Below are 16,228 nucleotides of genomic sequence, written 5' to 3' on the forward strand. Positions count from 1 at the left end.
GATAATCAGAACACACACCCCTACAAGCCGGCCCCACTACACTGTCAGTCAGCAGAATATCCAACAGCCGGATGGGCGAGAAGTGGTCAAAACTCCACAGATTATTATGCCAGTTTATGTCATACTTTGATGGTGCGTATCCCAAAAGAAATGTGAATTAAATGAGCACAAACCAGATGACACAAAGCAAGGCTGTGGCTTTCTGAGCCCCCTGAGGTCCATTCTGACAAGATATGAATAAAAATAACAACAGAAATATAAAAGGACTTGGATCTGGATCAGGATTGGGATCAAAGATCACGATCAGAGCACCCCTTTATTGATTGAATCTAATAAATTACCAACCAGTAATGTTAATAAGTCACTTCAAACAGAGTCTCTTAGGGGGTCCCTGTGGCCCAAATAAGTGAAGCATTTCATCTAAAGGATTTCAAATAAGGAATTGTCATGTTTTTGCACAAAAAAACACCCAAAAGCATTTCTATTTCTTTGAGCTCGTACAGGATGCAAAAAGAATTTGCCAAACTTTTTTGTTTTTAACTTAACAATCTTTAGAGTCACAGTTATATAGCTAAGAGGAGATAACGAAAATAGAAGAAAACACCTCGAGTGGAGGGCGGGGGGGGGATCTACAAGTGCCAAGTGGGGAAAAATAACACTCACATTCATGCTGTCAAGATACACCCTTTTAGGGACTGGGGCCTTGACATTTGTTGACAGCGATGCTATCACACCACACACACACACACACACACACACACACTCTCACGCACACCAGCTAAAATGATATAGCAAGGTCTTGTCAAGTCACAACAATAATTACCTTCTCTCTCTCTCTCTCTCTCTCTCTCTCTCTCTCTCTCTCTGTGTTTGTGAGGTTGTGTTTTCTTTTTGTCAATAATTCATTCATCTGTGTGTATGTTCTGGCATGTGAGTGCATTTATAAACAAGACAGAAGGTCAACAAACTGAACTGCGCCCACACACACACTCATATTGATTGTGTGTATGTATGTGTATGTGCTGCCGTCATCATCTGTCATTCTTTTACATCCTTAAGACCTCATCTCTCCATCTTTTCCTTTCCTTCGTTAGACAGAAGTCAATATGTTCACTTATTCAACACTTGTTTATTATTTTATAATGTGTGTGTGTGTGTGTGTGTGTGTGTGTGTGTGTGTGTAGGCCACTAAGGTGTCAGCTGACGGAGAGCAGGTGGAGGATGATGCTGACAGGATTCATAAGCGAGCTGACGACCTGGAGCAGTTCATCAGGGATACGCTGCTGGGAGCTAAAGGTAGCAGAAGCGAACACCACCTCCCCTCCACTACCTGCCTCCACATCCTGTCAGCTGGGATTTCTGGATTTATCTGTCTACTATCTCACCAGTTTCATCCATCATTAGAGTACATTGCATTATATTACATTGTATTAAATGTAAGGGATCCCTGTGGGAAATTTAGGTTATTAGATTAGAGTATGAAGGGATATAGATAAGAAAGGGATAATGTGAAAAGAGAAGCTAATGAAATAAATAATTATATTGACAGAAGATATTAAAAAGCTGCAATTAAATGAAGATGCAGCATCTTGAGAAAGACTTACAAGTTGAGATAAATGTGAATGGATACTGCAATAAGAAAAGTATCATTACTATCAACACTAGTTTTGGTGTTATTAGCCAAACAGCAGAGACTTTGTTGTCACTCAACTCCATCAGGCCACATCTTCGAAGTGAGGCAACAAAAACATCTTTCTGCCTCCTTGTTAGCACCACTAATGGAAAACTTAGCTCCAGCACAATGGCTGATGGGCCGGCGGCCAGCTGCACGCGCTTGCTGCCAGCTGCTGGTACAAAAGTGTTGCCTGAACAATAAAGCAGGATCCAGCAGGCTGCAGCATCACTAACCATGGTGATAAAGAGTCCCCCACCAGGATAATGGGGTGCAGTGACTCAGTGTGTTGTATTGTGTTAGCAGCTAGTAACTGTGCTTGTGCTCTGGGAGGGTGGCTGTGTGTGCCAGCATTGAGTCTGCTCCAACAAAATGCTGTCTGCACATTTGTAAGGTAGAGGGAGAACGAGTGGTGTTTGTGTCCAGCTGATGAATGTACAGCAAAAGTCCAATACTCGGTCTCCTTTTAGTTCTGTTTTGTTTTCTACGGACTCCTCAGGGAAACATCTGCCTCTTTTTGCTGCTAAATGCCCGACTATATTCAGCAGCTAGTAACTAATATCTGTCTGCTGTGGTACTGGAGAAGAAGAAGTGTACATTGGTTTTTAAGACATTTGTGACAGCCCTCTTGACTTCCTGTCCTTTCCTTTTGGGAGGGAAGCAGGAAGTGCATCCTTAGTTAAAAGCCGTGGGTTGTCCTTGTGTACTGAGCCCTTGCAGACGTCGTATGAGGAGAACAACCCACACAGGAAGTCAAAAGTGCTGTCGAACAATTTTGGTGAAAAAAGCTACTTGCTGCGTCCAGAAACAAAACTTAAAGGAGCAGTGAATGAAAACAGTAAAGTCTCTATAATCTATTGTTAATATAAAAAATATTGATAATAGCAGCTTTAAGCTTGGAGTGTTATTTGTTTTCCGAGTGCTCATCCACTGTTGGGTAATAAATGAGCAGTAAATCAATTAATTAATCACTTTTTGCAGGATACCTCCTCTCCATTTACTCTTATTTTTTAAAGGTTTTTTTTATACTTTTGCGTTTCATTTAACGACAGATAGTGAAAGAATCCACATCTTTAGTTTTAATGGCGTCCTGCAGCAGGATGTTCTGCTCCCACTGGTGTAAAACATCCTCTCACAGGCAGAACTTTGTAGTACAGTCCAGATGGTTCTCTCTGGCTTCATACAGAGGACTTGTCTCGTTCTTTCCCTGCATGCACAACTAGCAGATTGTTTTACACTTCAGCATTAGTATCTTTTTGCCAGTGCAGCTGCAGCATGGCCTCCCTCAGCCCCCACATCAGAGGCTGTGATGTGACCGGCTTGTGATGTGTTTTCTCCTGCGACATCAGTTTAGTGGTCTCAAAGGGGGTCCAGTGTTTTTTGAGTCCTTCCATCTGGGAGCTAATACTCTTTCAGAGGACAACAGTTGTGCAGTCCTGTTAAAGCCATTTTTTCGTCATCTTCGGGCCAGGAGTTCCACCTTGCAGGTCACACTGACCATTTGTGCTGGGATTGGCTGAGCTCTTCATTAGTTGCTGCCAAGGCTCCCCACAAAAAAATGGAACGGCTCTGTCTTTTGCACACACATCGGTGGTCCCTCTGCTCCTCTCTCTGGCTTCCATATTAGTCTTGAAGATAAAAAAGAAAAACATATTTTTGAATCAAATGTAGGATCATGAGATGTGTTTACTTTATAAACTAGTCAGTGAAATTGATAGTTGATTCTTGACTTTGGAAAGAACATTAATACCGAAACACACACTAACCAATCGTTGGTCACATAACCCTCCACACAGCTCTAGTCAAGTCCTAGTTGGATTTAGCAGGTATATGTATTCTTTTCACAATCCCTCCCTAACCGACACTGATGTTAAAAACAACTGATGTGCTCCAATTAAAACTCTGCAATTCACATAGTAAGTTATTTTGATTACCATTATGGAATTGTTGTGGCTTCTGGGATGAAAACAAAGTAACAAAACCAACACATAGCGACTGGCTATGATGAAACTGTCCTCTCCTTGTTGTTGCTCCAAGCTCTCTGGTCCTCTGCCTAATCGCAGTGTGATTGTGGCTTCGTGTGTGTGTGTGTGAGAGTGTGTGCTTGTGAGCGCGTGTGTGCTTGAGAGAGAGGAAAAGAGAGTGTGTCGTGGCTCACTGGATGATTGAGAGTAGCAATTAGAGACTTAATTAGTGGCTATCACAAACGCACACCGACGCACCACGTACACAAACACTGGTGCAGATGTGCGCGCATTCATACAACTATGCAGACACGCAGCCATACACAGACACTCGCGCACACACATAATGAGGCAAGAAAATACTGTACACACTTTCCTCAGTGTGTGTGCCCGTGTTTACTAGATACCATAATATGATTCCATCCACGTTTTAAGTGTTTAATTGGCTTTTAAATCCCACTATGTAATTATATGGCTGTGAAACACACACAAACACACACAGATACTCACAGACACTCACACACATGCACTTATACAAATGCAGCATGCGCACACATACACATATGCGATGCAGCTGTTCATTAGCATGATGGCTTTAGTTCTGTCTTGGCTCTAATCACATCATGTTTACATTTCAAATAAGAGGAAATGCTGCATTGCCACAAACACACACAGGCCCACCCACCCACACACCTACAAACACTCACAAACACACTATTTAAGTTCCAACTTGCTTTAATCACGCCGCGTTTACATTTCAAATGAGAGGGGAGCAAACCACCGCTGCAGACACCGAACTCACACAAACAAACACAGGCTCGCTACATACACACGCACGTAATGGCAACACACAACTGTGTCCTCTGTTTTACTCTTGCACACACACACACACACACGCACACACTCCTCATTAAGTTCCAGCAGTTTGAGTATTATTCAAATGAACCTTGGAGTGTTTAGTGCAGTTTCATCATTGATTGGTTTGAGATTTCAATGCCTTTAATTTGATAAAAGCAGGGCAACCATGAAGTTTGCCAGAATCATCAGCTTTGAATGGTGTTAAAACAGTCCACGTGTCTGTGTTTGTGTGTGTGTGTGTGTGTGTGTGTGTGTGTGTGTGTGTGTCAGGCTCTCAGCATGTGTCGGTGTTTAAATGAGTGAAGATCAAGCGGTTTGATTTTTTTTATTTCTGTGTGAGCCATAAAGCTGGGACATGATAGTAGAGCCTACACAGAAATCATCCATCAGGTCTGTTTACTGTTGGTATGGTACAACATCACCACATTTTACTCTATATTTGTTTGTGTATAGATGATTTCTTAATGCAAACCTAGCAATGTAGTTGTCAGTGTTTCGATATCTGTTTTTTAGCCAAGAAAAACTGCCAGCATGCCAAAACTTCACTTAGTCTTAGTTTTCTCGAATGTACTTTGTGTTTACAACTAAACTAAACTCACTAAATGGTAAGATGGTGATCATGGTAATAAGGTCCCCAGAAACCTGTTTAAAGCTAGAAAGGTGGCAGGGTCCGCCACATATAACATATATACATTGTGTTGTCCTTTTAAGGTCAGTTTGTTTATTCAGTTTATTGAGTCATGAAAACAAAGAGTTTGTTTATTTAGTCTGTTGAGGCATAAATAAAAATCAGACAAATAGGATTTTTCTCTTCTGATCTTTCTCTTCAGACCCAGGTGCTTAATATTGTCGTACTAGCATTTTCATTGTCAGCAAGTTAACATACTGATGTTAGCATTTAGCTCAGCCTATCAGAGCTAGTAATATTATTGTCTTGTTTAAACATGAAACTATCTCAGTGTAACCCATTTTTAAGGTACAATATTGTATAAACCCTAACCGAACCAGTGGGTTTGGAGTTAAGTCCCACAAGTTCCTCTGCCCTTTAGTGGCCTCACAGTCGATTAATGTAGATTTGATTAGCAATCAGGGCAACTGTAGTAAAGCGAAAATTAAAACCAAGACACCTGAAGGCATCGATATCAGTTATACTCTTCCAAAATGCATATCTGTTTTTTAAAGTGAGATATTTTCCAGAGATGCTGGAAGAGAAACTGAAGATTTTTTTTCTGTCGGTGCTTTTATGAAGCAATAACTTAAACCGAATCTGTCCATCTGTGGTATCCTCACAGCAGTCTCTCTGTGCGTCTGTGTGTCCAGACCTCCAGTTGAAGGCTGCCGAGTTGAACCAGACTCTCTCGCGGAGAGATGGAGCTCCCGACAAAAGCCTGAAGGAGATGAAGGAGGAGATCCAGGCCATGCTTGCCGAGATGAGAAAACGACAGCTTGGAGGGAAGAAGAGCATCGCAGAGGAGGAGATGGCGTACGGACACACATGAACACACACACACTCTCAAACACACGCACAGGTCATGTATCTTTCTCCCACACACAGGAAAAATACAGACTATGAGAAAAGTTATCAGACAGATCAGTCTTTGTCTCAGGCACACATTTCGTGGCATGCACACACGCATGAAGAGCGGACCACGGGTGTAAATTTCTTAAAGAACTGAGTGAAAATATGCCAAGAATAGCGTTTGGAGAGAGGAAAAACTGAGTGTCTTTGCTATTTTGCACTTCTTTAGTTTTAATCTTTTGTGTGTTGGAGTTTTTTCAGTGTTAGTTGATTTAAACAGATGCCTCACTCTGACTACTGCTGTTGGTATGGAACCACACTTTTTAAAAAAAAAATTTTAATACCTATTGTTTTGTTTTTTATATATTTTCTTTGTTTTCACACATACAGTACCACTATGCTAATGCATTCACCTTTAGTATCTTGGATTGTGTTTGTCCCTGCTGGGAACTTGGGAACTTGTTTTTCTACCTGTGTTTCTGCACCAGACAGTTTCTTTCGCTGAACTTGCAGAATGACAGAGAGAAAGAGGAGACAGAAATGGAATATGCATGAAATTCAACTCAGTTAATTCATCTGTAAAAAAAAAAAAGCCCTGCATACTATAGAAACATTTTAACTGTAGTATCAGTGTGCTACATTTGTACACAGCAAAATGACAAACTTAGGAAGACCTGGATGTATTTTCTAATATTTTCTTTACATCACCAAAATGAGTCAGCTGTAGGGTTGTGTAGGTTTATGGTTTTGCTGGTCCAGTTCAGTGAATGAGCTTCAACCGGTTTGATTTTGTGCCAACTGACTGAACTGGCATTTGTCAGGTGTAACGTCAAGCGGAAAAAACTAGCAACACCTGGCTAGTTAGCAGAAGCCCCAGTCCACAAGAGAATATTCTCACCAGTTGCTGCATCTTATTAGAGTAACCTGCTGTTTTGTAGCCTGCAGTTGAGAGCCTGGTTTTGATCCGCTGCTCCTTTTTGCCCTGTTAAAGTTACTGCATTACGCTGTTAATGCAAACTCACATTTCTAATATCAGTTTCAAATTGAAAGCCCCCTGGCGTTTCAGTGGAAAGAGACCCTTCATTTCTTAACAAACCTTTTACTGTCACACATTCTCAGGACAGTGTTGAGGAAAACTCATTGACTTGCACGAATCACATACGTGACTACTTGAAATGTCGCTGCTGCCATCATCTCTACAGTTTCACTTAACTGAAGTCAAATTTAGAAGAGGACAAGTTAAGATGAATATGTGTTGCAGTTGGCCTGATGGACTGTAGTGCCGCTACACTCTCATTCATGGGCTCTCATTATGTTCCTCTAGGGAGCTGCTTATCTAGTTGTTAAATTCGGCATTGCCGGTCTGGTCGGGTCTTTTGCCTAATATCAAACCGGTTTGAAATTTTAGTCATTTACATTATGATTACACTCTTAAGCTGTTTAAGTGTAGAATTATTTGAGGAGTATAAACTGTTTACCTCCTGTTGACAGTGTAACTTTGACAACAGTGAATTCAGAACTGAGGTTTCCTGTTATAGATGTTTCAAGAGTCAATTATAGCCTAATTGATTTTCATATCATACAGAAAAGGGAGCTTGGTGGATGCCTGGAGTGGTAGAAAAGATGCAGCAACAACACACGGGAAAAGAGTTTAATCGTGCAAAACCACTGTTGCTTGAATATCTTTCCCTCTCTTTGATTTCTTTCTTTCTTTCTTTCTTTTTGTTGACACACGAGACATCAGAATTAAATTTCACTGAGCAGACATCTGATTGCCACATGTCCCAAAGCCAAGAGTCCGTGCTGATGTTTCAGCAAAGTGCTTCTCACTTTCTTCCCCTCTCTCTCAAGACATTTGATGAAATTAGTAATCTACTCTCTTCATCCCTCCTTCCTCCCCCTTCCTCTTTCCGTCTGTCTCTTTCAGTGAGTGTTGACAGGGTCAATGAGTTAATTAAAAGTACTGTATGGCCGTAGGGGTAGAAACAAAGAGCGTGTATTGAAAAGGGGGGTCACAGAGGGAGAGGGGAACAACTGGCAGATGGAAAGAGAGTTGTAGTGGGAGAGGGTGTAAGAATAAGAGAGGCAACGAGAAGTTGCCACTGCCGCTGACTGGCTTGTCTGTCAGTCTGTGTTTGATTATTTGACTGAACCCTGAGGGGGATCAGCAGAGAAAGACACAAGCACCAACAAATGTTAAAGGGATGCTTCAGCAAAATGAAAAAAGCTGGCACAGTTGTATACGTTTCTTATTTTCCCATGTTTTATATATTCTCAGTATAGTCTTTGTGTTCATGCTCCAAGTTTGACTTTTCATTGATGCTGTACTGTATTTTTATATACCGTAATGATGTAGTAGCCAGTTGAGTAATGCTCAAACATCCCTCCCATTTCTTCTTTACTTAATTATATTATGTTTTCTTCACACGATTCCCCGAAGGGTTCATTAAAGTTTCATCAGCCCCAATCATTACCTTGCATATATCCCAAAACTGTGGGAAATTGTCCTCTGAGTGATGTCAACTGGAGGACACTAGATCCTTGTTGTCTTAATTAATGCTGAAGGTGAAAAATAAAGCTCATTAAAGGGACGCCTTGGTAAACATATGGTTATTAAACTGTTTTAAATACTTCCAAAGTGGGAAGGCTTTCTAAAAATTGTTGTAAAAGCAAAGAATAATGAGAGAATTTTGAATTAACTAAAGGCTGCTTTGCAAATCTTGATAGATCAAATGAAGCAAAAACTGGAAGATGAAGAAGTTCAAGCAAACGACTTCAATCTGGTGCTGTCATTTTCAAAATGGCTGTGTACTTACACTAAGGGCCAGGTTGTACTTGCAAAGAACTACAGTAGTTTGTTCAATGTATGATCTTACCACTTTGGAAGGTAAAAGCCTCACTCAAAGGCGGTGTGAAAAGCCTGCGATCATAGTGGGAGGTGAGACATAATCATCATTTAGATCTGATTTTAACAGCCCGCAATTCCAAGCACTCACACAAAGTGACAAAAGTAGTTGTGTAAAGTATGAAAAAAATCTGGCTTTTGCACATAGAGATTTGAAATCGCCACATGAGATGAATGTTGAATCATACAGAAATTGTGCGTGGCCCCCTTCAGATCTGATTTTGCAAAGGTGTTGAGGTGGAGGGAGCTTTCAAAGCCGTTAGGCCATAATTCAGTCACTTCTGGAGGTCTTATACTGGCCCCAAGCCATCAGTGCTCTGTGAATTATTTTGCTGCATGCCTGTTGTGACACCACCAGTCTAAAATCTATCTTACCCAAGACGAAAAAAAAATTGTCGCTCCCTACTCCCAGTTTTGTACGGGAAGTGACAGGATCAGAGCCGGTGGTTAAATGTCTACTCTACTATGTCTCAGAGGGAAATATTATTTTTATTTCACACAAAACATACGCAGAGTTTATAAAATTGAATGTTTTTTTTTATAAAGCAAACACACAAATCTTTTATACAAGTAGAACTGAAATGATTAGACTGAGTCAGTTAATCAATTGAGTTGATTTAGTGGCAAATAAGCATTGTAAAGGTGTTACTTTGGGCTCTGGGCATTTCTCATTCTTTTCAGAAGTGTTATAAACCAAACAATCAGTTAATGGAAGAAATGGTCAGCAGATTAATACCTAATGAAATGACAAAAAAGTATATAACCTTCTTTACATTATAGTATGAGTAATAATAATATAATATTATATAATATTATAGTAACAGGGACCAACATGTATCGGCGCCTAGCTTCCAAATATGACTGCTGTCAACTGAACTATGCCAGGGGTAACAACAGCATATCAAAGCTGTAAATGCCCCTTTAACAAAACCTAATGACTGTCTGAAGGCCCTTTTTCTCATGCCTGTACTTTCTCAATAGTTGTTTTGTAGGCTGTCTGTTGAAAACACTCTGGATCTAATGCAGATTTTATGTCTTACAATATCTCCATCAGACTCCTAAACTGACGAGGCCCATGTCTGCAGTTGTTTGTTGTTGTTTTTTTTATTCTTTAGTCTCATTATCTGCCAGTTTAATCTGTTGCTGTCATAATATTACTGTTAGCACATGTTGCTTCACTCGCCCACCCAGTCACATGCAAACACGCACGCATTAGTGTGACGACATTGGAAATGTTTAACACCGCGACAATTTAATCCAACTGAGCCTGAGGGATCAATAGAAGAAAATCGGCAATTCCATTCCAGCATTTCAACATTCAGTCATATGGAGTGATTATTGTCTCGCAGAGGCTCGGTCACGCATCACAATAACTCTCCTCTCCTCGCCTCTCCTCTGTGAATTGTTGCATTCGCATATACTAACTTATTCCACTGTTCCACTTTTGTGCACCATGAATAACGCTGTGTTAAATGACCAAAATCTAAATGTAAATTTCTAATCTCTCCCTCCCTTCTTCTTCCAGCCTTGCAGCGGAGTTGTATCAGAAAGTGAAGAGATTATTTGGCGACCCCCATCAGGCCACAGAAGACCTGAAAGCAGAGGTAATTATAACTCCTAATCTTTACTCTTTTGTCTTCGATGTCCCTAAATTAATGACATTAACTTTAATGCTTCCCTCCATCTGCTTCCCAAGATAAAAGAGAAGCTCTCGGACCATGAGGCGAAGCTCCAGGAGGCCCAGGATCTACTCTACTCTGCCCAGGGAAAGACGAGGCAGGCTGGATCACTGGCTGACCAAAACAAAGCTAACCTCACAGCCCTGGAGGTACAGATGCACACAGACTCATGGTCACACACATTTACACACAAGTTTTACACACACAAATGCAGTCAGAAAGCAATGGGCTTGATTACTAAATCATTTCTATGCTCATGGTCACTGTGTTCTCAAGTGAAATTAACTACTATTTGAATCCTCTCATCATGTATAAACTATTAGATAAACTGAGGTCAACTATTCCATCCTCATCCCTACAATCATTATAATTTAATTCCTTCTGAACTAAGCTGCCTTAGTTGATGAATGCAAAGATATTCCAGATTTTTCAAGAACCTTGATGGACACACCGGTGGGTTTCTTTGACCCACACATGACCACTAACTGAATTTTCCTAGTAAAGGAACAAGACTTTATCACCTTTTTTTTTTCAGGTGAAACTAAAAAGTAATTGAGCAGGTTTTGAACAAAAGACCACTTGGAAGAGGTCATAAGTAAAGTAATCTAGCATACCCGGCTACATAATTGCAACAGACCACTCAAGTCTTACTGTACTCTACTCGTTCCAGTGTAATTACACCGATCAGCCAAAACACTTAAACCACTTAAAGGTGAAGTGAGTTACATTATTCATCTCTTAACAATGCAATGTTCTGCTGGCCAAACTTAGTTCCTGGCATTCATGTGGATGGTCTTTGACACAACCCATTGACACCACTGCAGACCAAGTTCACCCCCTCATGGCTCTGACTTCTTCTGGCCCGTCCAATGGACGCTCGATAGCATTAAGATCTGAGGAGTTTGGGGGCCAGGTTGGCACCTTGAGGTCTTTGTCATGGTCCTTGTGCCATTCCTGAATGGTTTTGTGGAATGGCAGGGTGCAGTCATGCGATGAATGTCCTCTCAAGTCAACAACAACAGCAACTTGGATAGTCATTTCACATTTTGGATTTTTTTACCCCAGATTCTGTTTCACAACAGCAGGTGAATCGCTGTTAATTATGTAGCTGAAACTTTTTATTAATGTAATAATTATTTCATTTTCTTTGCTTACATGTAATTTGTAATATGGTATAAGGTTATTCAAACAATGGAAACACTCTAAGGAAAACAAAATATTTTCCATCCATGTCATTCTCAAATAACAACTTAAAAGCTCGTGGAGAATGACGGAAAAACATCTCAGGAAATAGGACCACCTAAGGAGATTGTGACTGCACTCTTATATCAAATGCACACCTTTTGTAATAAAGTGATGCATTTAAGTTGTCATGGTCTGCCGAACTAGCTGTTGCTCTACTGCTCACATACAGTTTTTCACCAGCCTCACATCCAAGTTGGCATCCACATGTAGGTTGTGATGTCTTTGTCACTCTCCAGTCTTGGAAATTACACCTATTACGGGTAACCATATACCACAAATACCTCACAGAAGAGCTTAGAATAGCAGGCCTGCACATAAATCTGCATGAGAATAAAAGAAAAACTACCAGTGAACATGTCTGATATCTGTGCACTTTCTATCACGTGGTGACGAACAGAACAAGCATGTCTGCTTACTTAGATGGCATTGGTTTTGAAATAACTGACAGAGAAGTAATGGATTACTGTTTGGGGGTATTCAGACCAAGTTACTTGTGATTTTAAACTAAAGAGTAAGTAAAGTTTGGGGGTGGTCTCCTAAAATCCTTCTAATTAATCACAAAGAGTGGCATCCACTCAAAGAAACTACTCATTCTTATTTTTCCTTTTAAGTCTTTCCATCTTTAAGGAAAGTTCACAGGCTAACAGCAACACAACCAGCATTTATCAGGAATATTATTATTCATGTCCTGGAGGAGGCATTCTGCAGTGATCACACCCACATATAGTACACTCAGTTTCTTTTTTTCTTCAAATCTGTCTTTGTTTCTCCTGACCCTGCAGTCTTTAAAGGAAAGCTTTATGCAGGAAAGGAAGTGGAATAACAATACACTGGGGTTACACCGAGTTCAGACCCTATTTAATCAAGTTGCTAATTGTGTATCCCTAATGTCCTCTAACTGTTTTCATTATTTTCAATAACTGCTTGTGACCATAAAGAGGTTTTTAAAACTAGATAATGTCCTTGAGTGATTGCTCTGTTGTGATTACGAGAACACTAGTTTAAATTTTTATTTAGTCTGACTCACGCGATGTAGACAGCGGGTATAAGCCCGCTATTGACCGATTATTTCAGGACAACCATTTTTTCCCTATACCAGAATAGAGAGAGATAGGTCTGGTCTATCTTGGTAGGAGAAGATAATTATACATGTCCTAGAGGAGGTATTGTTAGGATTAGTACATTTTTTTTAGACTCTACTATTCTACTGTTTGGCATCCAGGTATCTATTTGTTATTGATTTAAAAAGTACATGGAGTAATAGACAAGGAATATATTTATTGACTATAAAAGATTCAAGGATTGGTAGGAGCACACAGACAAATAGTTTCAGTTGCCAAACAGTAGAAGTAGTCTTAGACGTGAACCTGAATGCACCATGAGGTCCCTCTGAGTGTACAGTAGAGAGACAGACAGATCAATTTATGGAGATAAACGACACCAAAGCGCAGCAGGACTCGGCATTGTTGTTTATTGAATGTTTTTTGAACAAACCGGAGCTGGTGTGACGGAGAGTCTTACGAGATTTACAAACCAAAAGGAAAACATGCTCACATTCAGAGCTTGGCAGTTTCTGTTTCTGACTCAGACATATCTAAACAACTACATTTGTTGTAGAAACTGTGAGCTGACAGCAAATAATCAGGTATAACGCCAACGCATGAACTCGGCAGTAAATCGCCACGATGTCAACGACAGGATTGTCCGGATTGTCTCGCCGTTCAGTCCAGATGCGGACCAGAGTCCCAACTTTGAGAGGCCCTATTATAGACCATGCAACTAATCAGTTAGTTGAGAAAATATTCAGCAGATTTACCTGTGATGAAAATAGTTGTCAGTTGCAGCCCTAAATCTCATACGCTGGTGATCCGAAATGCAGCTCTTGATGCTGTTTCTTTGTTTTCACAGAGGAAGCGCTCTGCTGTGAGTGCCGTGAAACAGGAAGCACAAGAGGTCCTTGGAGAAGGAGAACGACTACTGGACGAAGCAAACCAGCTTTCTGACAACATTAACAAGGAGATAGAGGTACTAAAGTCAGCCTAATAGAGCCCTCTAACTCTTTAAAAACTCAGTCTACTGTTGAATATTCAGCCTGAGGTCTTCTCTGAGTCTTTTGGCATCAGGACAGAGGAGTTTGTAAAAGTAGAAGAATATCTCTCTGTGTTCTCTTTGGCTCTGTTATCTGTTCTTTCTTTGGTTAAAAAAACAGCGTAATTCGAATGGGTCAGACCTTTTTTTCTCTCTCAACTCTGCATCACTAAGTTAAGTGAGCGGAGCCTTGTTGTTTTCTGTCTGTAGGACTTGGAGGAGATGGGAAACGAACTGGGTCCTCTTCACGACCAGCTGGACGATAAAGTCAGTCGCCTCACCGATGGTTTAAGTGACGGCACGCTGGCTAATCACGTGCACGATGCAGAGGAGCATGCCAAGCAGCTGAATGAATCTGCTGCCATTTTGGATGGGTGAATATAAACACATTACGTTTGTACATGCTCAAATTTAGGTAAAGCATAAAGTTAGCAGACAGGGCTGAAACTCTTTTTAAAGATTAATGAAGTGGATTGTGGATTAAGAGCTGGACTGAATGTCAATTTTTTTACATTCCAAGCTTCTTTTGATGTTACAATTCAAGTAATCGTTGTGTCTCGGGATTGTTCTGCATTTGGGTTTTCATTACTTAAGAAAATGTTTGAAACACATCAAAAAGGGGAAAAAACAAATGGAAAACGGTTTCTCTCTCCTGTCTTCTCTCTCCCTACAGTATTCTGGCCGAAGCCAAAAATCTCTCCTTCAATGCAACAGCTGCCTTCAAGGCATACAGCAACATTAAAGCAAATGTCGATGCAGCGGAGAAAGAGGCGAAGGCAGCCAAACAGAGGGCGAGCGAGGCGCTGGCACTGGTGAGTGGACACGTCTACTAAGGCACAAACAAAAACAGAATTCAAAATAGCAGTTTCTTAATACTGTCCAGAATTCTTGTTTCCTTCAGATTTTAAAGAAGTTTTCGATCATTTTTAGTATAATTCATTATGAGAAAAAAACATAGTCTCCTTTCTTATTTTTCTCTGTACGTCGTGCCATTTGTAATCCGCTTCACATTCAGGTACTTCATAAATACCGTAAATACAAAGTACAAGTATTCCAGCTATGGTGGTGCGTGTGTTTGGGCTTGCATGTGTGTTTGCGTGTGTCTCGCATGCAGTAACAGTAATGTAAGCTCAGGTTCTCCATTAGTCATGGCTGAGAGATCAAAGCGCTTCTCCATCCCTCTTCTTCCTCCTTTTTTCCTTTTCTCCCTCTTTCATTATCATGACTACACACACACCTGAAATCTCCCTTTTCCTACCTCTTTCCTTCATTTATTTCTTAAGTTATTCATTTTGTCCCCTCTTTTCTCTGTTCCCGTCCTTGTTTTACTTTTTTCTCCTCAGTTCATTTTCCATTTGTTTGCTTTTGCTTTGGTTACATTCCCCGTCTTTGATTTTCTTTCACCCTTTATTCTGTAATAGTTTTTTTTTTACACTCTGTTTTCAAGTTTTCCTTCTGTGAGCCAATTCATTCACCTGCCATTTCCTCTGCCATTTCCCTCTTCCTTTTACCCTTTTCTTTTTAGCTCATTCCGCCTGTTTGACTTTTTTTTTACCTCTTTGTCTTTTTTCTTTACTTTTTCTTGTGGCAAGATAGAGGTAAAGGGCAGGAGAAGAAAGTGCTACAGAAGGCATAGAAAGAACGGGTTGAAGGTTGAGAATGAATGTGAGGAGGAGTTAAGTCTGCCGAGTGCCTTTCTTAGAATATCATTTAGCAATGCAAAGTAGTGTAGTGCTGCTTTGATCTTACAGAAAGGTAGAATGGAGATTACTGCACCTTTTTATGCATTGCCAAACATGCTTTTTAATTCACGTGTGGGATTTAAATTATTCTGGAAGCATTTGTAGGCATGTTAAGTTACAGATGTTGCATTGTTCCCCTCTTTGTATGTATGTGTGTGTGTGTGTGTGTGTGTGTGTGTGTGTGTGTGTGTGTGTGTGTGTGTAGGCCTTAGGTCCAGATGTTCCAGTAAAGGAAGCAGCTCAAGGTGCCCTTCAGAAAAGTCACAGACTGCTGAACCAAGCTAAAGGACTTCAAAATGACGTCAAAGGTAACCATAAATATACATGTGTGTGACGTACAATATATTTGCTACAGGACTTACCAGAGGCTGCAAAAGTCCATACATTATTTACTCAAGTAGAAGTACAGATGCTTGTTTAAAAAAGACCTGGCTATAGGTAGAAGTACCGGTTCAATTTCTTTATTCGAGTACAAGAAAGAAAGTTAGAAAGTTAATTTCTCAAATGTCCTCGCTGCCTTTCTCACTCCACACGCCTTTTCTCCTCATTCGAGTCT

General features: G+C 40.4%; 1 protein-coding gene across 8 annotated transcripts in view; it reads left to right on the plus strand.

Annotated features, from left to right (window-relative positions):
* Positions 1–16,228, plus strand: part of lama2 (laminin, alpha 2) — a 210,794-nt gene that overhangs the window by 160,223 nt on the left and 34,343 nt on the right. For all 8 annotated transcript variants that reach the window (XM_084377871.1, XM_084377872.1, XM_084377875.1 and 5 more), the window contains 8 exons: positions 1,185–1,296; positions 5,815–5,977; positions 10,444–10,522; positions 10,615–10,746; positions 13,751–13,867; positions 14,141–14,304; positions 14,604–14,742; positions 15,878–15,980. In XM_084377871.1, the coding sequence (XP_084233997.1) occupies positions 1,185–1,296; positions 5,815–5,977; positions 10,444–10,522; positions 10,615–10,746; positions 13,751–13,867; positions 14,141–14,304; positions 14,604–14,742; positions 15,878–15,980 (1,009 nt within the window). The remainder of the gene's footprint in view (positions 1–1,184; positions 1,297–5,814; positions 5,978–10,443; positions 10,523–10,614; positions 10,747–13,750; positions 13,868–14,140; positions 14,305–14,603; positions 14,743–15,877; positions 15,981–16,228) is intronic.

The sequence above is a fragment of the Pagrus pagrus genome, assembly GCF_965226575.1.
Source record: "Pagrus pagrus genome assembly, chromosome: 16".
Taxonomy (NCBI): domain Eukaryota; kingdom Metazoa; phylum Chordata; class Actinopteri; order Spariformes; family Sparidae; genus Pagrus; species Pagrus pagrus.